General features: G+C 39.4%; 4 protein-coding genes across 6 annotated transcripts in view; 2 read left to right on the top strand and 2 right to left on the bottom strand.

Annotated features, from left to right (window-relative positions):
- The first annotated feature begins 832 nt into the window (after nucleotides 1–832).
- Nucleotides 833–2,166, top strand: LOC112052393 (SAP30-binding protein-like). Its single transcript, XM_052886893.1, has one exon. The coding sequence runs from the start codon at nucleotides 991–993 to the stop codon at nucleotides 1,849–1,851; it is 861 nt and encodes a 286-aa protein (XP_052742853.1). The 5' UTR covers nucleotides 833–990; the 3' UTR covers nucleotides 1,852–2,166.
- A 981-nt stretch (nucleotides 2,167–3,147) lies between these two features.
- Nucleotides 3,148–24,655, top strand: LOC112052401 (N6-adenosine-methyltransferase subunit METTL3). The gene is made up of 13 exons (XM_052886836.1): nucleotides 3,148–3,547; nucleotides 4,066–4,249; nucleotides 7,734–7,858; nucleotides 8,879–8,970; nucleotides 13,286–13,412; nucleotides 15,585–15,768; nucleotides 17,265–17,353; nucleotides 17,788–17,886; nucleotides 18,831–18,975; nucleotides 19,562–19,709; nucleotides 20,352–20,463; nucleotides 20,888–20,954; nucleotides 22,879–24,655. The coding sequence occupies exons 1-13, from the start codon at nucleotides 3,352–3,354 to the stop codon at nucleotides 23,003–23,005; spliced, it is 1,695 nt and encodes a 564-aa protein (XP_052742796.1). The 5' UTR covers nucleotides 3,148–3,351; the 3' UTR covers nucleotides 23,006–24,655.
- Nucleotides 9,033–12,620, bottom strand: LOC128198943 (uncharacterized). 3 transcript variants are annotated; one of them, XM_052886884.1, is made up of 2 exons: nucleotides 12,307–12,620; nucleotides 9,033–9,339 (listed from the first exon to the last, which is right to left on the bottom strand). In XM_052886884.1, exons 1-2 carry the CDS (start codon nucleotides 12,554–12,556, stop codon nucleotides 9,149–9,151), a joined length of 441 nt encoding a protein of 146 aa, XP_052742844.1. In that variant the 5' UTR covers nucleotides 12,557–12,620; the 3' UTR covers nucleotides 9,033–9,148. The 3 variants fall into 3 exon arrangements, with proteins under 3 accessions (XP_052742844.1, XP_052742838.1, XP_052742840.1); XM_052886878.1 differs by lacking the exon at nucleotides 12,307–12,620 and adding an exon at nucleotides 9,883–10,556 and having other exon boundaries at nucleotides 9,035–9,339; XM_052886880.1 differs by lacking the exon at nucleotides 12,307–12,620 and adding an exon at nucleotides 9,809–10,553 and having other exon boundaries at nucleotides 9,035–9,339.
- Nucleotides 24,648–25,768, bottom strand: part of LOC112052392 (uncharacterized) — a 13,249-nt gene continuing 12,128 nt past the window's right edge. The window contains exon 14 of the mRNA XM_052886929.1: nucleotides 24,648–25,422. Within this exon, the coding sequence (XP_052742889.1) occupies nucleotides 25,314–25,422 (109 nt within the window). The 3' untranslated portion in view covers nucleotides 24,648–25,313. The remainder of the gene's footprint in view (nucleotides 25,423–25,768) is intronic.

The following is a 25,768-nucleotide window of genomic DNA, read 5'->3' as shown; positions in this document are numbered from 1 at the left end:
GACGCTTATCTATTAATCTGTGGACGAGACGCGTCCCCACCAAAGAACTAATTACCTATATGAGGAAACGAAATAATGTCACGTGATCTGAAGCAAAAAATCTTAAAAATAGCGCCGTAACCGCCCTTTATTGCTTGTCTAAAAAATACCTACAGATTAAAGAATAATAGGCAGATAGTGAGCACCGGAACACGACGGTGTCGTAGCCGTATCAAATACAAAATTTTAAAAACGAAAACTTTCTCGAGTCAGTACGACACGAAGCGTCGCATGACGCATCAGTAATTTTCAATATTATTCAAGAAAAATGGCGTCTTATGTTTTTAAATATCTTAAAAACTGTTCACATTGATTATTATATTAATTTACGTAATTCTTGTCAGTGTTAAATTTTGAAACACAAATTATGAAAAAGTTTGTATATATCTTGTCAAGGAGACGCGTGACTTTCGTTTTTCTATGGGTTGCATCGGCTTCACACGTTACTTATAAAGACTCACTCTACAGTGTGTTTATTACTAAATTATTCCAATTGCGGAAATAGAAGCGCCGCTATGTCCAATGTTTTCGTGTACCTTTACTTCTCCTTGGAGTATATATTCTTTGTTTCAGGCGATAGATAACCTTTAATAATAATTTATGTAAAGTATGCCGTTGCTTTTTTACAACTTTTGTCTTTTAATTTCTTAAATTCCTCTATGTAGGAATTCGTCAAACTTCAAAGCACACATAAATTCATAAACATTGCTTTGTCTTTTAGTTAGGTTTAAAGAGTCAGAACTCAGAGCTCTAAAGCTACTTACTGGCAAGTTTCAAAAAGTATTTTTTCAATGTGAAAACCCAGTGAAAACGGAAATTGTGATTATTGATTTATCGATTACTTTACGAGGCGAGGGCGAGGCATAAGATTAGACTTTCATTTCGAAAGTGCGGCTATGGCTTTTAAAATTTAATAATTTGGTTACGAGGTTAAGCGATCGATTCACAATCATGACCTCCCAAGCCCTAGCTTCCCTCACGGCAACGTACACGGACTCTGAAGGCGAGGAAGATATGGAGGATGGACAACAGACGCCAGACAAAGAAGAGCTCATGGTTACACAATCTGTGCCAGTCAGTCCTCAAACCACGGGGGAAAACAAACAACTTTCGTTAGCACCCGTGTCCCCTAAACGGAGACTAGTTTCATACGTAGACGACACGATTGCCTCGGACGAGGAAACTTCGTCGCCCATCGCTGACGACATGAGAAGACTGTCCATGGAGACAGACACGGACGAAACGATTCCTCGGTCGGTGGAGCCCGACGACTCAGAAGATGGAGTCATGATACCGCCCGAGCCGCCGGGCAAGTGCCCCAAGGAGCTGCAAGATACCATAGCCAAGTTCTACAACCGCATGGTTACAGAGGGCTTAGACATGAATAAAATCATCCAGGAAAAGAAAAACTTCCGGAACCCCAGTATTTATGAGAAACTAATCCAATACTGTGACATAAATGAGTCGGGTACTAACTATCCACCTGAGATATATGACCCATTGAGATGGGGAAAAGAATCTTATTATGATGAGCTGGCGAAAGTTCAGAAAGCTGAAATGGAGAAACTAGAAAAAGAAAAGAAGGATAAATTGTCAAAGATTGATTTAATCAGTGGAATTGCTAAGAAATCAGATAGTGACGATGATAGGAAACGGAAGTCTAAGTGGGATCAAGCAGCACCCCATGTGGCATTCAAGCCCAGTATCAAACGACCTGGTTTGCTGCAACAACCTTTGACCAGCACTGCCACAGGCACCAAGGGAACGGTCATATCTGCTTTTGGGTCAATAACAAAGAGATCTAAAATATGACAAAAAAATAAACTTCTGGCAAAGTTATTATGGGGACATGAATAGAGACAGACAGAACTTTGCAGAAATTTGTTAATAACAAACATTAATCATAATATATGTGGCTTCAGTATTGTATTGCATGTTTTGTTGTGTGTGTTGCTGTTTAATCCATATATAGTCTTGGGGAGAGAGAAAAAGAGGAAGCGCGAGAAGGAATGAGATGGCAAATGGTCATTCGGAAACAAATATAACTTTAGACAAAATTCAGTTTAAATTTTATAAAATATTAAATACTATATATTATATTTAAAAGTAATAAAAAATTAATTGTCATTATAATTTTTAATAACTACCTATTTTTTTTATTCCGTCACTGTTATGTAACAGATTAGTATCCCGCCAATTTATGTCGCATTTCAAATTTTGTTTACAGAGCTCAACGCGTCAGTGTTTCGGCCGGCATATTCCGATTAAGAAATTTGCGCTAAGTTTACACTGACTGTTTAGAAGCTCACATGGCCGTAGCATTTTTTTTATAATTACCTACTTTATCTTTTACATAAAATTTTTCCTCAAGAACTTCACAGGCTGTGTGGTCAACGATCTTTGCCTGTCCCCGAATTTAGTTGGGGACAAATTAAAAAACAAAACTCTTCACAGCTGATGACAGCAGTTCTAATTTTTAAATTCATTCCAGCTCTTAGGTGGGAACTTTGACACCTATAATGTATCTAGGGGTGGGAAGTAATTTGTATGAGTTATTCCCATGAAGATCGCAGATTGACGGTCAGTTTGGCGCAGTTCAGTTCAGTTTTACTCCGGAGTGACGATTCGCCATTGACGGTCAAATTTTGGAGTGACGCCGGAGTTATATGCCGTAGTTTTATGCTTGGACTGACCGTCAATGGCCACTTTAAGGGGTAATGATAAGGATCATTGACTTTTTTACTTGTAAAATATTCCGTTTGCGAAAATAGTAGCGCTACTGTGTCCAACGTTTACGTATTTGTACCTTCACTTCTTTTCCTAGGAGTATATATTCTTTGACTTTAATGCTAATCAAAAGGGCTAGAACTTAGAGCTCATTATTAAAAAAATATATCTTATTTCTTTTTATCTAGTATCCACAGATTAAAAAATACTACGCATCACAAACGGCTAAAAAGATATACGCATCTAATCTGTAATTTGTCGTTTGTTATCTGTTGTGTTTTTCTTGATTGCTTGGTTGCAACCACAGACGACAAATGAAGGTTGCAACGTATCTAATAATCTGTGGTTGCAATTGGTTGTGTTTCTAGTCTATAGTGATCTGTGGTTCATTAATTCATTTTCCGAGAAAATATGTTATTGAGGAAAATAGTTGTGCTTTAGTTTTAATTACATTAGAAGATTAGTAACGAGTTAATGACTTATGAATGAAACTTGGCGTATGTTTTATTTATATTTAGTGCATAGAAATTGATAATAGGATTCTAGCGAGTTATAATAAGTACATAATTTGAAAAGCCATTAGCCATGTCGGATGCATGGGAAGAAATTCAAGCGGTCAAAAGTAAAAGAAATAGCTTACGAGAGAAGTTAGAAAAAAGGAAGAAAGAAAGACAAAGTATACTTGGTGCGACTTTATCAAGTGATAAAAATGAAACTTCGCCGGTTAATACATCGAGCAAAGACAACGCAGTCGGCAGCCCGGCATCAACTAAAACTGAAGGTAAATATTACATGTTATTTCGCATACACATTAAAGGACTACATATATACTAATATTATAAATGCGAAAGTAAGTCTGTCTGTCTGTTACCTTTTCACGGGTAAACAGCTGAACCGATCAAGATGAATTTTGGTATAAATATAGTAAATGGGAATAGGACATTATAACCGAAACCGAAATAGGTTGAAAGTTTGTATGGAAAGTACTTAATTTTTAGGGTTAGTTTTAAAAATTTGTTCATGAATCATGAAAAAAATGCGAATATATAATTCAAGAATTTTTAATATTATTTTTATTATAATTCAACCACTAAAGTGGTAAAATAGGGGTTGAAAGATTACATTGATTTCCCTGTGGGCGACTGCTAATACATAATAATAAGGGACATTTAACAATTATGAAGCCCTGGGCAGAAGATCTCCATTTTTTGTATAGCCAATGTTATCTTTAATGTATGGACAAAATGTTGTCCACTGAGTGTAGCTTATTAATCAACTGTCCAAATTGTTTGCTTTCAGCTCCCACAGAGAAAGCTAAACCTGTTCCTTCTGCCTCGCTAGAAGTGAGACTACTACAAGTGCTCTCAGACATGCAGTTGCAGCTGCCAGAAACAGCCAGTGCTTTGTTGCCAGGCTTGGGCGACGTCGACACTGGCATTGTTGCCAGTTTGTTGCAGAAGTTTGCCACACAGAAACTTATAGTGTAAGTAATTTATTGTTTTCTTCATTGTCACGGTCTTGGCAGAGTTGTGGTCATGTATTGGCTGAACACTGGATCTTGGTAGTGCAGTTGTTAGGCTAGGAGTTAAATAGCTTTAAATTAAGATCTTAGTTTCAAGTCCTGAGTTATGGTATGAAATATTATGAATGGCCATCTCTCACCGTACATTTTCAGAAGAAGAATATTTTCTTCTTCTTCTTCTTCTTCTTCTTCTTCTTCTTCTTCTTCTTCATACATTTTCACCTTGCTTCCACTGTTAAAATTGTAAAAAAACCTTGGAAATTCCACTGTTGTGATTCTTTGTTACTCTGGAGTTGCAAATTTGTCGGATTTACACTCTGTGCCCCAGATCTGTTATAAACAATAAACAAATGTATAGAGCTTTTATGTAATGCTGAGGTCACCACACTATACAACTGAATAAATATTATGATGTAATATCATCATCATTAACAACCTATATTTTGCTTACTGTTGAGCACGAGTCTCCTCTCTGAATGATTGGGGTTAGGCCTTAGTCCCACACTGGCCAAATGCAGATCGGCAGACTTCACATACACAGAGAATTGAAAAAAATCTCTGGTATGCAGGTGTCCTCACAAAGTTTTTCCTTTACCGTTTGAGACACATGATATTAAATTTCTTAAAATGCACACAACTGGGAAATTGGAGGTGCATGTCCCAGACCAGATTTGAACCTACACCCTCCGAATTAACGGCAGAGGTCATTTTCACTGGGCTACACATATCATGTCTCATGAACTAACAAGTTAAAAAATAAGAACTCAAGCTAGCAGTCTCTCTTAAGCCACAAGATTTAACAAAATATAACGTTAATTTATTCTTCGAAAACTTGAAAACCATACATTCTTACATACGTAAAAATATGTAAGAATGGTGGCTAAATGAGACACCGTCCCAGGGCAGGGCAAGGCCAAGCCTCGTGCCCCTATCCCCACCCAGCATCCCAGCGCAGATACAAGGTCTGATGCACCTCTACGCGCGAACCGCGCCTACACCATTTGCTGATCATGATCAAGCGCGGCACCCAACGCTGGTGATATGGCGCCCGGCCTATTATATATAGGTTGAGGCTATATTGGCTATTAAGCAGCGTGTTACGGACAGGATAGTAAATAGTTTACTATCTTGAAGCCTTAAATGAGAAGCATCCTTCACCAAATACCAACTCTATGCTACTAGACCCACCACTTAAGCGTTATATTTTGCAAATAAAGGATGAGGAGACTTGTGTTGCGATAATGTACATTTTCTAGTGGCTCTGCTGGTGGCATGGACGGCATATCTCCACAACATCATATCGATCTAGTGCCAGTTACTGATGTTGACGCTAGCAGACATCGCTTGAACGCTATTTGGGGACAATGATTATTTTATTAATATTCAGTAACTGATCTTAGATTCTAATTTTTTTTTTTTTTTTTTTTATATGTAATTTCTGTGACATGGCGATCTGCTCATAGGCAATAAGCCATTCATTTATCTGATATCATCATATCATTTAATGTTTTCTTTGAGAGCCATTTTGCTGCAGATTCCCTGTCAGCACCTCTCCCTTTGGCTTGTTATGGAAATCTGTTCCACAGGTCGGGAATGCTGTGTCTTTGTAGCCGAGCAAAACGGAGTCCACCCTCGCGACTCAGAGCCCGTGCAAGCTCATTTGTGTGAATTGTCAGTCTCTCCTGATACCTCAGGCTGCACTGGGATATTTCTTCACGTACAGTTTTTATGTCAATGTCGTGGTACATGTATTTATTGCTGATACATCGCGGGATGCCAAACATTGTTCGTAGTGCTTTATTTTGGAATCTTTCCAGTATTTCAATATTTGAATTACTGGCCGTTCCCCACAGCTGTATGCCAATCAGATTCTAATGAAAATATAATTTCAGGTAGATACGAATCTATGGAGACCAAAAACATCAATGGATGTTACAATTATACGCTCTTAGTCCAGAATATCAGTCATTCCGACGCGCCGCCGCTTGTGCTGCAAGCGGATAATGAGCGCGGTGTCTCGTTACGATCTTCCCTCTTATCATTCATAGTCAATATTTGAATTACGATGAAGTAATTGGGCTGAGGTCTTTGCAGAGATGCTGGATCGACTATAGGTACATCCAAGTGTTTGTATGAAAGCGCCACTATGTCAGTCCTTATACAGAATCAGACTACGAGACCAATCCAATTGCAGCGAGGAGTGCGGCAGGGTGATGTAATCTCCCCGAAGCTATTTTATGGCAGAGACTCTTGATGACCTTAGTACCATGTCAACAACCTCAGTGGTTAGTGGTGGTTTCTCAACGTGTGGGCCTAAAAATGAACATGAGTAAGACGAAGAACATGTCTAATGCTCATATAACGCTCCACCCAGTTATTGTTGAGGACTCTGCGCTCGAAATAGTATACCCACAGTCCAGTTAGGTAGGTCCAATTTCGAGTAAGAGGTGAATCGCCGAATCCACCTCACCTGGGCAGCGTTCGGGAGACTCCGCGTCTGAAATTCTTCAGTGCCTGAAGGCAAGAGTCTTCAAATAGTGCGTGTTGCCAGTGATGACCTACAGATCCGAAACTTGTTCGCTAACTATGGGCCTTATTAGAAGGCTCAAAGTCACTCAGCGGGCGATGGAGCGTGCTATGCGTGATCGAATCAGAAATATGGAGATCCGCACACGAACCAATTTTAAAAACTTGATCCGGAACCAACCATTTGTCGGTTTACAAGCTATTTGTTTATAAAATATTCCAGACTGTAAGGTTCTTAGTTGTACTCTATAATCCAACAAATCCAACTTTCGTTGGGTTAGTGTTGATTTACACGAGCGGCAGCTGCTACCGTCGTCGGTAGACTTGCCGCTCGTATAAATTAACCCTTACGGGAGGTCCACGTATAAGAATGGCTATCCAAAGCTGCTCTAGTATGCTACGCATAACGGCTCATCACAAGCTAAGAAGAAGAGTGTTGACAGGTCATAGAGGAACCTTACATCCGTGTCACTATTCCACGGGTCTGCAAAGAGTTTTTCTATGTTACAAGATGTTTTCTTTTTTTTTCTGATTGTGTGAGTGCCGTAGGCTCCTTATGGGACCTCAGCGGCGTCATCGGGGGGCTTGGGCGAGCGCAGAAACAGAGTAGATGGGCGGAACGACTCTCTAAGGGCGTCTCCTCTGAGACTCGGACCTCGACTTAGAGGGCCGTTCGGGAAGGGTGTTTTGGCCTGAGTGTATCAGTGCGGGCGCCCCCGAGATCGTGAGTTAAAAAGCCCACGTCTGGGTGACGTCAGATATCGGGGACCTCGTCTTCGTCGGCGAAGACGCTGTGTAGCTTGTGTTTGTGTTGCCTGGGAAGCATTGTCGTTCGTTATGTCATCGTCAGGATCGTAAAGGTTACAATATGATCAGCATGGTGAACTGATGGATTGCTAAATTATTTGTCTCTATGCAGAATCAAAGAGAGGACAGAAAGCACAACCGATGCCAGTATAGAAGTGGTGAGTGCAGAGTCTGTGAGGCTGGCAGCTGTACTGGCTGCCCTTATGGAGGAGCAGTCCGCCCCCGCTAAGAGAAAAGGTAAAATATATATATTTTTTTTTTATTCTTTACAAGTTAGCCCTTGACTACAATCTCACCTGATGGTAACTGATGATGCAGTCTAAGATGGAAGCGGGTTAACTTGTTAGGAGGAGGATGAAAATCCTCACCCTTTTTCAGTTTCTACACGACATCGTACAGGAACGCTGAATGCTTGGCGGTACGTCTTTGCCGTTAGGGTGGTAACTAGCCGCGGCTGAAGCCTCACACCAAGCAGACCTGAACCAATTAAGAAAATCTCAATCAGCCCAGCCGGGGATCGAACCCAGGACCTCCGTCTCCGTCAGAATCCACCGCGCATACCACTGCGCCACGGAGGTCGTCAAAAATAGTAAAATATTATTCCACACCAACAATACGAACGTCATAGAAAGGCTAAAGCCGGATTTATACTTATTTGTCTGACGTGTCGTGTCATGACGCATCAGCTCCCCTAGCCAAGTGGCACGTCGCTTCTCTTTCTACGATCGCTAACGCTTCGAAATACTAGAAAGATGTATGGGAATGACAGATCTTGATCATGTGACCTGTCGATAGCAAATGTCATTCCCATATTATCCGCATACAAAATGTATGAAACTGATTCTGTTCTGATGTGTCACAACACGACACGTCAGACAAATGTAAATCTGGCTCTACTACAACATAATGAAGCTAACTTTATAAAATATCTGTGCTAGGTTATTTTTCTTATAAAGAAAGAAATAAATAGTGAATAATGTTGACATTTAAAAACAAACATCAGGCTACATGATCTTTGACATATCCGAAATTGAGATTTTAAGTAGTAATCTTTATAACATAAAAATGGAACATTATAATAATAAAAGCCAAAATAGTGAAAAGGCCAGCAGAACTTATAAATCTATTTTAATTAAAAAAAAAGGGAACATAATCCTGAAAAAATATTTTTTATTTATTGTTGATAAAGATTTATTTACATTTGTTACAGAAAGATATCTTGTACATTTAATGTATACATTAAAAATTTGGTTACAGGTGATAAAAAGATAGAAGATGGACCAAATCCTAAAGTTTCTAAAACAACAACTGATGAAAAAAAGACTACTGGAAAAGATACAGATATAATGGTTAGAACTATTATCTAATAATGATATGTGAAATTACAAAAATACTAAACTTAGTATTTTATCATCATCAGCATCAACCTATCTTCTTCTTCTTCTTCTTTATTCTGGGCCGTTTCCGCACTTAGCCATTTGATTGGCCGTTGTGCGTGGGTCCCTCCGGTGTAGGTTCCCGCTGGATTTATTCCATCCAGCCGAGCTCGCTCCAGAAGCTTAGCAGGCCGCCCAGGTCGCCGATAGCCTCATGGAGTGTCGCTGAGGAGCCAATGTAGGTTGCTCGTTGTTCCGTTACGCCTCTGCAACTGAGCATAACGTGTAGCGGTGTCTCGTCCTCCTCCATGCAGGCTCTGCACAGAGGACTGTCTGTCATACCTAGAATTGAAAGGTGTTTGTTTAGTGGGCAATGACCAGTTATGAGGCCAACTACTGTTCTTAACTTATCTCGTGGAAGGTTTATAAGTTTCTTTGTTAACCTTGGGTCGGGGCTTGGAAGTGCCTCCTTTGTATGTCTACATGTGGTTATACTGCCCCATAGTTCAGCGTGGGTTCTGATGGTTTGTTTGTGCAACCATGTTTTGTATTCACTGAATGGTATGGGTACTATTGGTTCGGGTCCTACTACCTTCAGTGTCGTGGCGCGACGCGCCAGTTCGTCAGCCGCTTCATTACCTAAAATTCCGCTGTGTCCCTTTATCCATCTTAGGATGACTGTGTTATTTGTTGCAAGTTTTGTTAGGGCCTTGTGACAGTCCAGCAGTAGTTTTGACGTGGTCGAATGTTTTGCCAGTGCTTTTAGTACTGCCTGACTATCGCTAAGTATATTAATGTTAAAATTTGTTACCTGTCTGTTGGTCACGGCAACAGCCGCAGTTGTGATGCCGACGCATTCTGCCTGGAAGACTGAGTTGTGCTTACCAAGCGCTTGTGCAATCCGTATATTGAGGTCTTGGCAGTAGACTCCTGCTCCAGTACCTGTGTCTGTCTTTGACCCATCCGTGTACACATCTAGGGTGTCAGGGTTTGTGTAGCAGTTACTAGCTTCTTCTGTATTGATTTTGTATGTTTTGTCCATCACGAATTGTTTTTGTGTTTTATCACATATCCACTCCATACATGGGTTTATTTGTATTCCCTCTTTTAAGATGTTGGTGTGGGCTGTGTTTGTGTGTTTCCACAGTCCGCATGTTTTTAGTCTGAGAGCTGTAAGCGTTGCTTCCTCTTTTATATGGAGATGTAATGGAGGAATTCCTAGTATTACCTCCATTGCAGCTGTCGGTGTTGTGCACATACTGCCCGTTATGGATAGCAGTGCTTGTCTTTGGAATTTTTGAAGTTCCTGTTGAGTTGTCGTTTGGATCACTTTTGGCCACCAGACTATAGATGCATATGTCATTGAGCTTCTTACAACTGTAAGGTATAGCCACTTCATTATGTGCGGTTTTAGTCCCCATGTTTTGCCTATCATGCGTTTGCACTGACATAGGATGATTGTAGATTTCTGAATTTTCGTTTCAATATGTTTTTTCCAGTTCAACTGTTGATCTAGTGTTACCCCTAAGTATTTTACCTCTGTCGTTAACTTTAGGGTTACTTTGAATAAAGTCGGTGTTTTTGGAAAGTTTGGTTTTCTTTTATGTGTGAACAGAATAAGTTCTGTTTTTCTGGGGTTAACAGATAGTTCGTTAAGTGTACACCATTTTTCTATCTGTTTGAGTGCATCTTGCATTATTCCACTTAGGGTGTTTTCATGTTTTCCTCCTATAAGTATTGTTAGGTCGTCAGCGTACCCTATTGTGAGGAAGCCATTGTTGTTCAGTTTACTGATTAGTTCATTTACCACCAGGTTCCATAGGAGTGGGGATAGTACTCCTCCTTGAGGGCATCCTCTGGCAGCAATGGCTTGAGTTTTACCATTTATGTTTATTTGTATCGCCCTGAGTGATAAAAGGGAATTTATCCATTTTCTTATTGTTAGAGGTACATTATGCCGTTCAAGGGACTTTTCTATACTGTTGAACGTGGTTTTGTCGAAAGCACCTTCTATGTCTATGAAGGCTCCTAGTGTTGATAATTTATTTTCCATGTTGTGTTCTATTTTGTTTACCACTGAGTGTAGGGCTGTTTCTGTGGATTTGCTGGTACTGTAAGCATGTTGGTTCGGGTGTAGGGGGGTGTTACTCAGTACCCCATCCCGTAAAAATCTGTCTACTAACCTTTCCAGGGTTTTTAGCAAGAAGGATGTTAGGCTGATTGGTCTGAAAGCTTTCGGATCAGTGTAATCTGATTTACCTGGTTTTGGTAGGAGGATTACTTTCACATCTCTCCATAGTTTTGGTATATATCTGTAAGCTATGCAGGCTCTGTATATTTCTGCTAGCCATGGTGTTAGCCATTTCAAACCCCATTGTAAAAGGGCCGGAAAGATGTCATCCGTACCTGGTGATTTGAAGGGGTGGAATGTGTTTATTGCCCACTGTATTCTGTTATGTGTGACTATCTTGTTGGCGAGTTCCCTGTCTGATTCTACTGGGTTGTAGGTTTCATTTATGTTTGTCCAGTCTGCAGAGTCTAGTATTTTGCATCCTGGGAAGTGTGTTTCTAGAAGAGTCTCACTTACTTCTTTGTCGTTTTTTGTGTAACTACCATCGGCTTTCTTTAGGGAGCCTAGTATGAGGGCGTTGTCTTTTGCAAGGATTTTCCTTACTCTGTTAGCTTTCTCACATGATTCTATGTTTGAGCAGAACCGGCGCCACATTTTTGTGTCCTTCTGCCTTATTGTTTTGTTGTAACTGTACTGGTGATCTTTGAAAGTATCCCAGTCTTCATCCTTCCTGGTGTTCTTAGCTTTGTTAAACAGTCGTCTAAGATTATGTCGCTTCCTTTCAAGGTCGGGGCTCCACCATGCATGCATTGGTTTCTGTTTTGTTGTGCAGGTCTTTATGGGACAGGCTTTTATGTAGCATGACGTGATGACATTAGTTATGCTTGTCACGTTGTTGTCTATTTGATTTGTTGTCTCGATTGTAGTGTTATGGAGTTCGCTCTCATTCCCATAGTTGCTATGGAGTAGTGTTTTATATAGTTTCCTGTTTGTTTTCCTTGGATTTCTCCGTGGTGTGTCCTGTGCCGTGGTCAAGTTCAATTCGAAATGGATGCGTTGATGATCACATAAGGTGAGATCATCAGACACATGCCAGTTTCTTATTTGATCTATTACACCGTTAGACGCCAGAGTTATGTCTACTATTGTTTGGGAACGGCTCGTGATAAACGTTGGTTTCGAGCCTTTATTTAAAACTACAAGATTAGTTGTTAAAAGATATGTTACAAGTTGCTCACCTCTTTTGTTGTTTTCGTTGCATCCCCATAGGGTGTGATGTGCGTTGCTGTCTACTCCAATTATGAGGTCAGTGTTTTCGTCCTCACAGTATTTTATGAGGTCCGTCATCTCTTTTGGTGGTATATGTTCTTCTATGGGTAGATATAACGATGCCAAGACTAGTGGTCTTGTCCTAGCACCGGTTTGTTGTCCTATGCCACTTTGTATTCTTATTGTTGTTATGTCTCTGAAACAGAATTGTGTTAGCATTGTCGCTGTGATACAGCGAGGTATATAAATACAAGTTCTCGGTGGAGTTTGTTTACTGTCATAAAGAACAAGCATCAACCTATATTCGGCTCCCTGTTGAGCACGAGTCTCCTCTCAGAATGAGAGGGGTTAGCCCAATAACCATACCACGCTGACCCAATGCGGATTGGCAGACTTCACACACGCAGAGAATTAAGAAAATTTTCTGGTATGCAGGTTTCCTTAAGATGTTTTTCCTGCACTGTTTGAGACATGTGATATTTAATTTCTTAAAATGTACACAACTGGAAAGTTTTTATATTATTGTACTTCATCAACATCATCATCATATCAGCCGATGGATGTACACTGCAGGACATAGGCTTTTGTAGGGACTTCCAAACATCACGATATTGAACCACCTGCATCCAGCGAATCCCTGCGACTCGCTTGATGTTGTCAGTCCACCTGGTGGGGGGTCGACCAACTTTGCGCTTTGTAGTGCGGGGTCGCCATTCAAACACGTTGGGACCCCAACGTCCATCGGCTCTTCGAACTATGTGCACCGCCCATTGCCACTTGAGCTTCGCGACTCGTTGAGCTATGTCGATGACTTTGGTCTTCTACGGATCTCCTCATTTCTGATTCGATCACTCAGAGATACTCCTAACATAGCTCGTTCCATCGCCCGCTGTGTGACTCTTGAGTCTTCTTAGTTGTATTTTATATTATTGTTAATTTTGTTCTCAGTCTTTGCTGGCAATGCCCTCGAGTAGAGAAAAAGCAGTGAAAAGAGTAGGCGAAGAAATTATGGATCTATTGAGCAAACCTACAGCTAAAGAGAAATCGCTCGCTGATAAATTCAAGAGTCAAGGGGGTATGTTTTAATTTTCATTTATAATAAAATACTAGAAACTAAGTACTTGCTCTATTATATCACTACATAGTATAAAACAAATTCGCTTTCTCTGCGAAATCTTTAGTCGCCATTATAAGAATTGGGTCGCAATTTTTTAATCCGCGAATAGTGTAAACGCGAATAAGAGCCGTGATAGCCCAGCGGATATGACCTCTGCCTCCGATTCCGGAGGGCGTATGTTCGAATCCGGTCCGGGGCATGCATCTCCAACTTTTCAGTTGTGTGCAGTTTAAGAAATTAAATATCACGTGTCTCAAACGGTGAAGGTCATGAGCAGCACCACATCACAGTCTTTCTCTGCGTGTGTGAAGTCTGCCAATCCGCCTAACACCTCTCATTCCGAGAGGAGACTTGTGCTCAACAGTGAGCCGAATATAATAATAATAATAATAATTAAATGTTTTATTTAGCTGAATACATCACAAAAATACAATATGAAATAAAAAAATAATGAAAATATGTATAACATGATTAAAGTAACACAAAAGTTTACAAAATAGTGACTGCACACCTTAGCTAGTAGCTCTGCAGAGCTTTGCTCCCTGGTGAGGTTTCTTCTTTTATCCAGATTACACTTATGTTACAATTAATAAATACACATTACTTACATTCATGTTAATCTAACTTAGGCACTAACAGATAATCATTAAGTTTCATCAGCAATAATGCTCCAGTGTTTGCAACTGCAGCGCTGATTTTCAGGCGCAACCTTTGGTGGCGCCACGACACGATAGGTAAACGGTTGGATAAATTGATAACATGAAATAATATATAATACTGTAAAATATATAACAAAAAAAAAATGAAAAAAAAAATGCGTGCGTACAAAGTACACATGTCAGAAGTGAAACTTCTTTTTCTTTTTTTTTTTTTTCTTGCTGCTCTTTTTCTTTTTTTTCTTTTTATTTTTTTTTTAAATATACTTAAACAATACACATCACTATCTAGCCTCAAAGTAAGCATACAGAGTAGCTTGTGTTATGAGTGCTAAGATAGTTGATATTATAATATTAATATACAATTATATACTACATATAAATACTTATATAATGTATAAATACACACAGACACTGGAAAACCCTCATGCTCATCACACAAATATTTTCCAGTTGTGGGAATCGAACCCACGGCCGTGGATGCAGAAAGCAGGGTCACTACCCACTGCGCCACGCGGCTGTCAGCGAACTGTCTTTGGCGAACTAATTTATAAATCTTGTTTATATTTATACAAATCTAAAACTTTAGATTTCCGAGACTAAGAGGAAGGGAAAAAGGAAGATAGGTTAGGAATTTCATTGCCATTAAAATATAATAATTAACTAATAAACGAATACACAAACAATATGGCGTGTATTATTTATCGATATCTCGTATTCTCTCTCTCGTTCAATCTTTCTCACCATAGCTCTCTCCCACCTCTCACTTCATAGCACTGTGCGTGGTACGACGTTCGCTCTGTCTCACTTTATCTCTCAATCTTTCTCACTTGCTTGCTCCCTACTCTCACTCCACGGCTAGTTGCTTCATGCTACGTTCGCCCAGTCTTACTCTCTCTCAATCGGTCTCGATCGCTCTCTCTCTCTTTTTCGACACTTCCGTTGCATACCGGCGTGACGTTACATCTGTAAAAATTTTACCCTCATGCGCCTAAAGAAGTTTCACTTCAAAAAAAACCTAGCACAGATATTCTATAAAGTTAGTTTCATTATGTGGTAGTAGAGCCGGATTTACATTTGTCTGACGTGTCGTGTGACACACCAGAACAGAATCATTTTCATACATTTTGTATGCGGCACATCCGAGGGCCTAGTGGCAGTTTGATACTGTTACTGTCACGTAACGTAAACGCGAATTTTCAAGGAATTGAAACAGCGCCATCTAGTGGCACTACTGCACAACTGTTTCAATTCCATATAAATTTGCGTTTTACGTCAACGTGATCGTAACAGTATGAAAATATTGAAAATAGGCACACAGAAGCCATCACGACATGGCGTTGTCATATAAAATGTATGATACCGATTCTCTTCCGCCCCGCCTAGCCAATTCGCACGTCGATTATTCTACGATCGCTAACGCTTCGAAAAAAAAAATGGGTTGATAGTGATGATGATGAGTGTATCGATGAAGGCGCGCAAGTGATGGAGTTCTGCCCGCACGGCACGCGCGCGGAGTGCGCGCGCGCGCTGAAGGCGTCGGCGGGCGGCGAGCCGTGCAAGAAGCTGCACTTCAAGAAGATCATCCAGAGCCACACGGACGAGAGCCTGGGCGACTGCTCCTTCCTCAACACCTGCTTCCATATGGACAGCTGCAAGTTAGCTTTGTTTTATTGACACTCAGATCTTCCTCTATACAGGGTGCTCGGGAGTATTTACCGGGAAAATTAACCTTGGCTGACTTTTTTATGGGATCTTTTCGTACCAAGGCGCGTTTGGAACTTTAATTTTAAGTTTTAGACTAATATTACCACTATTAGATTAATTTAAATTATGACATAACTTGACTTTTCAAAAATGCTTGTAAACTAAGCCTAATTGAAATAATTTCATTTTGATTTATAGAATTTTATTTCTCATAACTTCAACGAGACCACTTTTAGGATCCGAATTGCTTAACTAATATTTTATTAACTACTAAAAAAAATGTGTTTTCATACAAAGTAGGTAATTCAAATAATCCTATCTATCTCCGACTATCCCTGCAACACACGACTTTACGTAACGAAGCGACAACATTGCATTTTACTATATAAATACGTCATTATTATAAGGATGCGTATAAGGGACACATTTTAAAATCTATTTACAAAAGAAATATTATTTACTCCGAAAATATTCATTTTAGAACACATGTTCCTTGAACATTTTGAATTAATTTTCGTTAATTATGAGAAATACTCCTCAGCACCCTGTATACTTGACTAGATAGCTGAAAATCAGTTTTACATAAATACATGTTTAAAATCGTCTTCGTCTTCAAGACGACGAAAGTCTTCGAACAGTGCGTGTTGCCAGTGATGACTTACGGATCCGAGACTTGGTCGCTAACTATGGGCCTTATAAGAAGGCTCAAAGTCACTCAGCGGGCGATGGAGCGTGTTATGCTTGGGGTTTCTCTGCGTGATCGAATCAGAAATGAGGAGATCCGCAGACGAACTAAAGTCACTGACATAGCTCAGCGAGTCGCGAAGCTGAAGTGGCAGTGGGCAGGCCACATAGTTCGAAGAGCCGATGGACGTTGGGGTCCCAAGGTGCTGGAATGGCGACCCCGCACCGGAAAGCGCAGTGTTGGTCGACCCCCCACTAGGTGGACCGAAGACATCAAGCGGGTTGCAGGGAGCCGCTGGATGCTGGCGGCTCGAGACCGTTTTGTTTGGAAGTCTCTATGCAAGAGGCCTATGTCCAGCAGTGGACGTCCATCGGCTGACAATGATGATGATGATGATGATGTTTAAAATTGTCACCGTAACTTCAACGAGACCACTTATAGGATTCGAACTGCTTAACTAATATTTTATTAGTTAAGCAATTCGGATAAATAATAGTGATGATAGTGCTTATCATTTAAATGTATTCGCTGATGCTGAAGAGTATCCCAGAGAGGAGCTTGGGGTTGACCAAGAAACTGCAGAGTCGTCGGAGAAACCGAAACGCAGGCCGGCTGCTAATAAGGCTCGTGAGCTGTTAGCTTTATATTTTAAGAAAAAATATACAGTTTTACATAAATACATGTTTAAAATTGTCACCGTAGTGGAAGGCAATTCATGAAACAAATACATTATTCAATTGACGTGTTCCATGTTTTATGCAGATATGTACACTATCAAGTTGATAACACGGACCCAAACTTGAACGCGCACAAATTAACCACAGAAACTATAACGAAAGGCAGTCACAACGGTGAGTAAAACCTTAAATATAAAAAAATATATATTATGAACGATAGCAGACGCCCCGCGGTTTTACGCGCATAGTTTCCGTACCTGTGGAAATACGGGGATAAAATGTCGCTGAAAATATAGTTATTTATTGGTGAAAGATTTTTAAAAAGTAGTTTTTTTTTTTAAATTAAATTGTAATTAACAAACAAAATTCAAATCTTACCTCATTATAATATACGTTTAGAGAACTCTATGCTTTATCCAAATTTATAGTACGCAAGCTTTTTAAATTTTTTGTAATATCAGCCGATTAAATTATTAAGAGAATGATTAATCTAAAGTGTTATAAACTTACCATCAACTTGAACTTCTGCATAGTAATGCCTGGTTTTTTAATAGAATGTAATATGTAAGTAATCAAATAACATAACACTTACATTTATATATTTACAGGTACCAATGTAGCAGCTCCTAAACAAGATGGCGTGTTGACCTTGACTCCGCCACAATGGATTCAATGTGACTTGAGATTTCTGGATATGACGTTTTTAGGTAAGAACATGATATTATCATCATCTCCTTATCCTTATCCCACTTAACCGTGCGGTCCCGGTGTAAGAATAGGACCGCTCCATATCCTCCCGTGGATGTCGTAAAAGGCGACTAAGGGAAAATGTCGCTAGTGGGTGGCGGTTCGAAAAAATCCACAACTCTAAGGATTCCCAAGGAGGGTTGACGTCAGGCAGGCGGCCGGTCATCCAAACTCCAAACGATCAGTTTGGATCGTGCCTCGATGCAAGAACCAGCTCATGACTAAGGGCCCCGTATGGGTTCGAAACTAGTCGGGCATACTCCGACGTAATATCACGTGAGTTTTAGCCGTGTTTCATAATCAATTAATATATTTTTTCAAGTAGGGTTTCTTTTAAATTTTGAAGGATTTGTCATTCTAGCTATTAAAGTGTGTCTCTAGGTCCTGGTCAATGTGTAATTATAGTAAGCTTACTGAGGCAACATAAAGAAAGTAAACAAATTGGGAATATGATTGCTTAAGACAGCATAATAAAACGACAAAAATAATATAAAAATATTATAAATTATTGCTATTATTATAAAAAAATAAATAAATGTATTCTATTTTTGTTTATTATTTATTGAGCAACCGTTATAATTATAGAAATAATAATTTATTAAAATAGATTTAGGGTGTGGGTCATCAACGCAGCGAATACCTAAACGTATATTTTGCAAGTTTCCTCATGATGATTTCCATCACCATTTGAGACAAGTGATATTTCATTTCTTAAAATGCACATAACTGAAAAGTTGGAGGTGCATGCCCTGGACCGGATTCGAATCTACGCCCTCCGAATCGAAGGCATATCCACTGGGCTAACACAGCTCTCCCTCTCTCTCTATCACGATGACGTTTTCGCAGGAAAGTTCGCGGTTTCTCTCTCTTTCTCTCTCCCTCTATCACGATGACGTTTTCGCAGGAAAGTTCGCGGTTATAATGGCGGACCCGCCGTGGGACATCCACATGGAGCTGCCGTACGGGACCATGTCGGACGACGAGATGAGGTGCCTGGGCGTGCCCCAGCTGCAGGACAGCGGGCTCATATTCCTGTGGGTCACGGGACGGTGAGCTTCATCTATACTAATATTATAAAGAGGTAAAGTTTGTAAGTTTGTCACATTTTTGAAATGGGGTAATCTTCGGAACTACTGGTCCGATTTTAAAAATTCTTTCACCAGTAGAATGCTACGTTATCGGGGAGTGCTATAAGCTATATTTTATATTAGTATGATACGTTAACACTAACCCTTAACCAAACGGAGTGTTTGACAAAATTAATAGTAATCAATTAGTTTGACGTATAATCCTTTAGTGACATGAAGTAATATCGTGACGTCACAAAAATCAAAATGGACGACAGCTTTTTGACATTTGGAAAAATTTATAAAATGCACAATTTTTTAATTAAGTTAGTTAGTTAATATACCTATTTCAGATCCTTAAAATTGTTTATATTCAATTTGATATGAGTCAACTGCCCTATTAATTATAATAACTGAACCTTGAGTGAAGTGAAGATGAATATACCTAGGAGAAATTCATTTCCAGTTTGTTCATCCCTATAGAGCTCCACGTTGACTAGCAATTATGAACCTTGTGGGTCAAGCAATAGGGTTCATTGTAACACTTTGTATTATGTCAATGACACAGGGCTATGGAGCTGGGCAGGGAGTGTCTCAAGCTGTGGGGCTACGACCGCGTGGACGAGCTGATATGGGTGAAGACGAACCAGCTGCAGAGGATCATACGCACCGGCCGGACGGGCCACTGGCTCAACCATGGGAAGGAACACTGTTTGGTGAGCGGAACTTTTTTACAATGCTTTCTCCTCCCTCCGTAATCCGGCCCTGTCGCAAAATCCCTGCTTCATCATCTTTATTAACCCATATTAGACGGCCGCGTGGCGCAGTAGGTAGTGACCCTGCTTTCTGCATCCACGGCCGTGGGTTCGATTCCCACAACTGGAAAATATTTGTGTGATGAGCATGGAACTTTTCCAGTGTCTGTGTGTATTTATACATTATATAAGTATTTATTTGTAGTATATAAATGTATATTAATATTATAATATCAACTATCTTAGTACCCATAACACAAGCTACTCTGTATGCTTACATAGTATGCTTGATAGTGATGTGTATTGTTTAAATATATTTATTTATTTGTTTTTTTTTTACATTTGGCTCTCTGCTAAGCACGAGTCTCCTCTTAGAATAAGAGGGTTTAGGCCAATAGTCCACACTAGCCCAATGCGGATTAGCAGACTTCACACACATGGCTATTTCCATTCCAAATTTCAGCTAAATTGCTTTAATAGTAGCGGCGTTATAGAGTAACAACCATCCAAACATACATCCAAACATCCATACAAACTTTCGCGTTTTTAATATTAGTAGGATAGGATTTTGATGTTTCAACCTCAATTTCAATTTTCCCGCAGGTGGGGATGAAAGGTAACCCGGACAACTTGAACCGCGGGCTGGACTGTGACGTCATCGTGGCAGAAGTCCGCGCCACTTCGCACAAACCGGATGAAATATATGGCATTATTGGTAATATTATTTTTATAATAGCGGACCCGGTCAGCGCTCATTCTTTTTTTTTTTTATTCTTTACTTTTTTTAGCCCTTGACTACAATCTCACCTGATGGTAAGTGATAATGCAGTCTAAGATGGAAGCGGGCTAACTTGTTAGGAGGAGGATGAAAAGGAGTGATCCTTTAAGTTTTCACACGGCATCGAACCCGAACGCTAAATCGCTTGGCGGTACGTCTTTGCCGGTAGGGTCAAAAATATTCCCTATACCTATCCTATTCTACTCCCACCCTACAACTACCCTACTCTACACCTGTCCCCTACCCTACCCTACCCTACCCCTACCGCAAAGTTCTTCTGTAAAGTTGTAGTACATTATTTTATTCTGACATCTCTGTTGAGATTTTTATTTTACAATTAATTTATTTTTTCTTGTTTTAGAGAGACTCAGTCCCAGTACGAGAAAAATAGAGTTATTTGGACGACCACACAACGTGCAACCTAATTGGTAATTATAAAATCAATGTAATCAATAAGCATAGCTGGGCATTAACTCGTTAATCCGTTAATCGTTAATTAACGAAGTTAACATTTTTATTAACGGATTAACTTTTAAGTTAACTTTTAAAAATGTTAACGGACCCGTTAACTTCCGTTAATATGCAGAAGTCCGTTAATCGTTAATCCAATGCCTACTATTTACCGCGCGACGTGATTAACAGGTTTAGACAAGTAAGAAATTATGAAAGATTTTTTATTCAAAGAAATCAACAAATTTAAAATTATACAGGGTGATTCGGTCTTTAGTGCGGATATTTTTTTTCGTGGTTCTGTATCATTAATAGAATATAAATCTACAAACAGTTCGATACATTTTATGTATTTTTTTTTTTTAATTTATGTCTCTAAAATAACAAAATAATGTACATATTATTACTAAACAAGATATATTCAGCTTAAAAGTGATCTGGTGACGTCCTTTAGGTATCAAACGAAAATAAAATAAACGCACAATAGGGTGACCCTAAAATTCTGTTCAAAAGTAAATAACTTTAGCTAACGATAATTTTGTTATTTTTGAGTTAAAAAAAAAAAGAAAAAATACGTGATCATTAAATTTTGTTTATGTACAAAATATAAAAATATCCGCACTAAAAAAAATTTCTTCCTGTAGATAAAATCAACTAAAAACAAATTATGGCACTTTTCCCAAGTGCTCACCTTTATTTTTCCAGTGGGGATCTCACACAATGATATAAAAATGCAATATTAACCAGTCATATTAACGGATTAACGATTAACGTTAACTTGCGTTAATTCTTCCGGAATGTAACGCTTTAACGTTTAACGAAGCTAACTTTTTTTGTAGCGGATTAACGATTAACGAAGTTAACTATTTGTTTAACGGTGCCCAGCTATGTCAATAAGTCTAATCTCCATATCCTTAATAAGAGTAGAGGCCTGACGGTGTATAGCTTGGCAACTTCGTTCGTAACACTCCCGATGTTCCGCGCGGGCCGGGGGGCGTGTAGCGATGATCCCCAAGACTGTGATGGACCTGCCAATGCATAGCTTTAAGCAATGTATTAAAAAACATTTACTTAGTCGAGGGTACTACAGCATAGATAAGTTCCTTAATGATAAAGATGCTTGGAGGCCGTTGGATCAGCTTCCACCTTCACACAGGAAGTAAAACTATAAGAAATTGTAATTGTTATCAATTGTAAATTATAATACTGTATGACTTTTTCATTTCAAAAGAGCAACTGTAGAGTTTCTTGCCGGTATCTTCTCAGCAGAATCTGTCTTCCGAACCGGTGGTAGAGTCTTTACTGACGTAAAGACGTGACGAGTCAACTGACGTGTCAAAAGTGCTTGTAAACTAATGATACTTGAAATAAATGAATTTTGATTTTGATGAATGAAAACCCAGGACTGATGCACGTCACTTCCCCGTACGCACGATTTCACACCCACGCAGTCTTTCCCCCTTTCGCCCGCATATCATGGGACTGTTATTAACGAAGTTGCCAGACTATAGTGATCTGTTAAATTAGGCTGAAGATGATGATGATGATACTGCTAAAGAATTTCATAACTCCATACATTTTTAATACATAATAATATTTAAGTATGAGACCTATCCGTGACCTACAGTGATAGCCCAGTGGATATGACCTCTGCCTCCGATTCTGGAGGATGTGGGTTCGAATCCGGTCCGGGGCATGCACCTCCAACTTTCCAGTTGTGTGCATTTTAAGAAATTAAATATCCTGTGTCTCAAACGGTGAAGGAATAACATTGTGAGGAAACCGACATACCTGAAAATTTTCTTAATTCTCTATGTGTGTGAAGTCTGCCAATCCGTATTGGGACCTATCATTAAAAAAATGATAGGTCTATAATTTTTTTAACACAAACCTGTCTATCAGGATAACACTCGGCAACCAAGTGGACGGCGTGCGGTTGGTGGACCCCGAGCTGATAGCGGCCTTCAAGAAGAGGTACCCCGACGGCAACTGCATGGCGCCCCCCACGCCAGACCCCGGCCTGTCGTAGCGCTAGACTACGCGCTCTACACTCACAGCCAGCGGCGTGCACAACGGTTTTTACTAGGGTATGCACTATAAGTAAAAATTGGAAAATTGGTCACAATTTGTCATCGGGCCAATTTTCTAGAAATATCTACGTCTGATAAAGGCTCTGGCCACACACGGGCACAACCACAAAACGCCGCTATCGGCATATATCCTGTAGTTTTCATACATTTTGTATTGACTCGCCGCATACGATTGACGCCGGTGGCCGCCACACGCTACAATCGTCGCTGATCGCTTCTTGTGGCCCCTAAACCCCGCCACACGCCATTCGCGCGATTTTGATACTGCATGTATGGGTTAAAAAGTAGCAGCCACCGACCATAAGTGTCGACCACATAAGTGTCGACCACCGGCCACAAGTGGCTGTCGCGCGCTTCAGTTACTTCTGTGGCCCCATCTTGTTTCTTGTAGCGGAGTTTGTGGCTGTCAAGTGTGGCACGTGTGCGGCGACACTAAGACCCGAGTACACCGAAATTCATTTAAACGGCGTTTACAGAACCAGCCTGTCAAATATTAAACGTAGTTTGAACAAGGTGCGTTTTTTTCCTGTTCACCAGATGCTTTTTGACTCTGGTTTGTAAACCGAGCGATGGAGAACGACGAGTGAACTATTTATGAACAATTTATATATTATCTATAACAGCATTGCCAACTTGCGAGGAATTCCCCAAACGTTGCGAGGGATTTTTTGGGGAATTACGATATGTTCTTTCCTCAATTTGAGGAGTTTCCGCTACGATTTGTGATGTGTGTGTGGATTTTGAAAAATACGTATCGGCAACACCGATTTTTTATGTACCATATCAAATTGACAAATATTTTTGTTTGGAAATCGAAGCTGGCAGCATGCAGTGGCATAAAACCCCAAAGCTAGGAACTGATTTATTTATGAGAGAAAATGAATTGTTTCAGAAATGAATAATAAACTCTTTTATAATTTTACGGGTCCTTTGCATTTTGGTAGTTGAGAAAATAATCTTCACGAAACTTGCGAGCGTTACAAAAACATAACCTACACTTATATCAAAGACGTCTTAACCGGGGTATGCACGCTCGGTTAAAATAAACGCTCGATTTACATAGATAACCGGCATATTGGCTGTGGTGAACAGGAAATTAGGACTTAACGGCGTTTAAGTTATTTAAACGATTGATTATGTTTAAACGAATGTCGGTGAACTCTAACCTAAATCAGCTAAATTACGTGTTAAAGACACATTTGCGCAACTTAATCGGCTCCGTTTGACATTAAATTCATTGCATTGTCTGTGTCAAACTGACATTTTTTTCCAGTATTTTGGTCTTTATTGCCAACCTATTAAAATAAACATCAAATAAAGTGACAAAATGTAATTTACGAGTGATATCCACTAAGCCCCGGATGACATTTTTACCTACCTAATAATTATAATCTCAATTTCGTAAATGTCAACTAGCAAACGACAAAAATAGTGAATCAGCGTGCTGATCTGTTAAAAACTTTTTAAATTCTCACTATTATGGTATGTTAATGTTTTTAAACGATTTTAGATATAATATCCATTTTAGAATAATTATTAAAATAATTTGTACAGATTTGTAAATAAATAAAATGTTTGTAATATTTTAATTGTGTTGTATTTTATTTTGTTGAATCTTATCTGGATTCGGACGCCACAAATCAATTCACCAATTTTGTCGACAATGTGGTAAAAAAACAAACATTTTCGCAATCTTGATAGACAAATTAACATCAACGTCAAAAAACTTATAATTTGACAACAATATCGCTACAGTACACCAACGGTTCAAAGCACGGAGTAATATTTAGCTAGAAGCCGTTTGTTAATGAAATACTATCCGTGTTAAATTTTTACTACCTACGATGCTGTTAACTTAGTAGTAATTATCTAATTATTTCGTTATGTCCAAATAAAATAAAATCACTGTAGGTAATCGTTACGTCTGAGAAATGGTCGATGTTGTAAATAAACTTGGGACGGATATTAGTTGTCCAACATTGAAATTGTATAAATATAAAGGAGAATGCCCACCGACCCATACATTTTTTGATGAAGTAATGATTTATTTATTAAAGGGATGGGCTTTTAATATGTCGGTTTATAACGTGGTGAGACGTCCGTCGGTCAACAGTCACTGACATGCTACTTATGACGTTTCATATCAAAAAAAATTAGCGGCAAACAGCTTCTTTGCACAATTTTTTCGAAAACGCTTGCGGTGTCTAGCTAAATAAGTCCGCAGTTCCAAACTAAGTCATAAATGTATTAGTAAAAAGACGGATGTGGATATCTTCCTTTAGACGAGCTCGGCCGTGGATTGCGGTAGCGTCCTCTTGCCAGACCCGCGCTAGGTTTCTCTGTGATGTTACTAATTCTGAAATTTAAATAAATATAAATTTAATAAAAAAACTATCTATAGTTGAGCCATATTCGATGTAGACCTCCAACCTCCAACCGCGTGAAATGTATGACATTATACGTAAATTAAAAAATAAAAATAGTTGCGGTATTGACCATATACCACCATCGCTACTAAGAAAATGTGCGAAAGAATTAACACCACCACTATACTTACTAGTTAATCAGTCATTTATCGACGGAATATTTCCTGAACGCTTAAAAAAATCTATCATAAGACCGGTGTATAAAAAGGGCGCCAAAACGGACCCAAGCAACTATCGACCCATAGCTTTACTCCCAGCAACATCAAAGATATTTGA

This window comes from Bicyclus anynana, chromosome 2, assembly GCF_947172395.1.
Source record: "Bicyclus anynana chromosome 2, ilBicAnyn1.1, whole genome shotgun sequence".
Lineage (NCBI taxonomy): Eukaryota > Metazoa > Arthropoda > Insecta > Lepidoptera > Nymphalidae > Bicyclus > Bicyclus anynana.
The sequence above is the reverse complement of the archived record's forward strand: the minus strand, read 5'-3'. Positions and strand labels throughout refer to the sequence as shown.

What these genes read in the sequence shown, in the direction of transcription:
- LOC112052393 (XM_052886893.1), top strand. Translation starts at nt 991, where the DNA reads ATGACCTCCCAAGCCCTAGCTTCCCTCACGGCAACGTACACGGACTCT.
- LOC112052401 (XM_052886836.1), top strand. Translation starts at nt 3,352, where the DNA reads ATGTCGGATGCATGGGAAGAAATTCAAGCGGTCAAAAGTAAAAGAAAT. An exon ending in GCCACACAGAAACTTATAGT is followed by an intron (nt 4,250 to 7,733) that starts GTAAGTAATTTA and finishes GTCTCTATGCAG; the next exon opens with AATCAAAGAGAGGACAGAAA. An exon ending in TGAAATATATGGCATTATTG is followed by an intron (nt 20,464 to 20,887) that starts GTAATATTATTT and finishes TTCTTGTTTTAG; the next exon opens with AGAGACTCAGTCCCAGTACG.
- LOC128198943 (XM_052886878.1), bottom strand. Translation starts at nt 10,432, where the DNA reads ATGATAGGCAAAACATGGGGACTAAAACCGCACATAATGAAGTGGCTA. An exon ending in ACGGATTGCACAAGCGCTTG is followed by an intron (nt 9,340 to 9,882) that starts GTAAGCACAACT and finishes TTTCAATTCTAG; the next exon opens with GTATGACAGACAGTCCTCTG.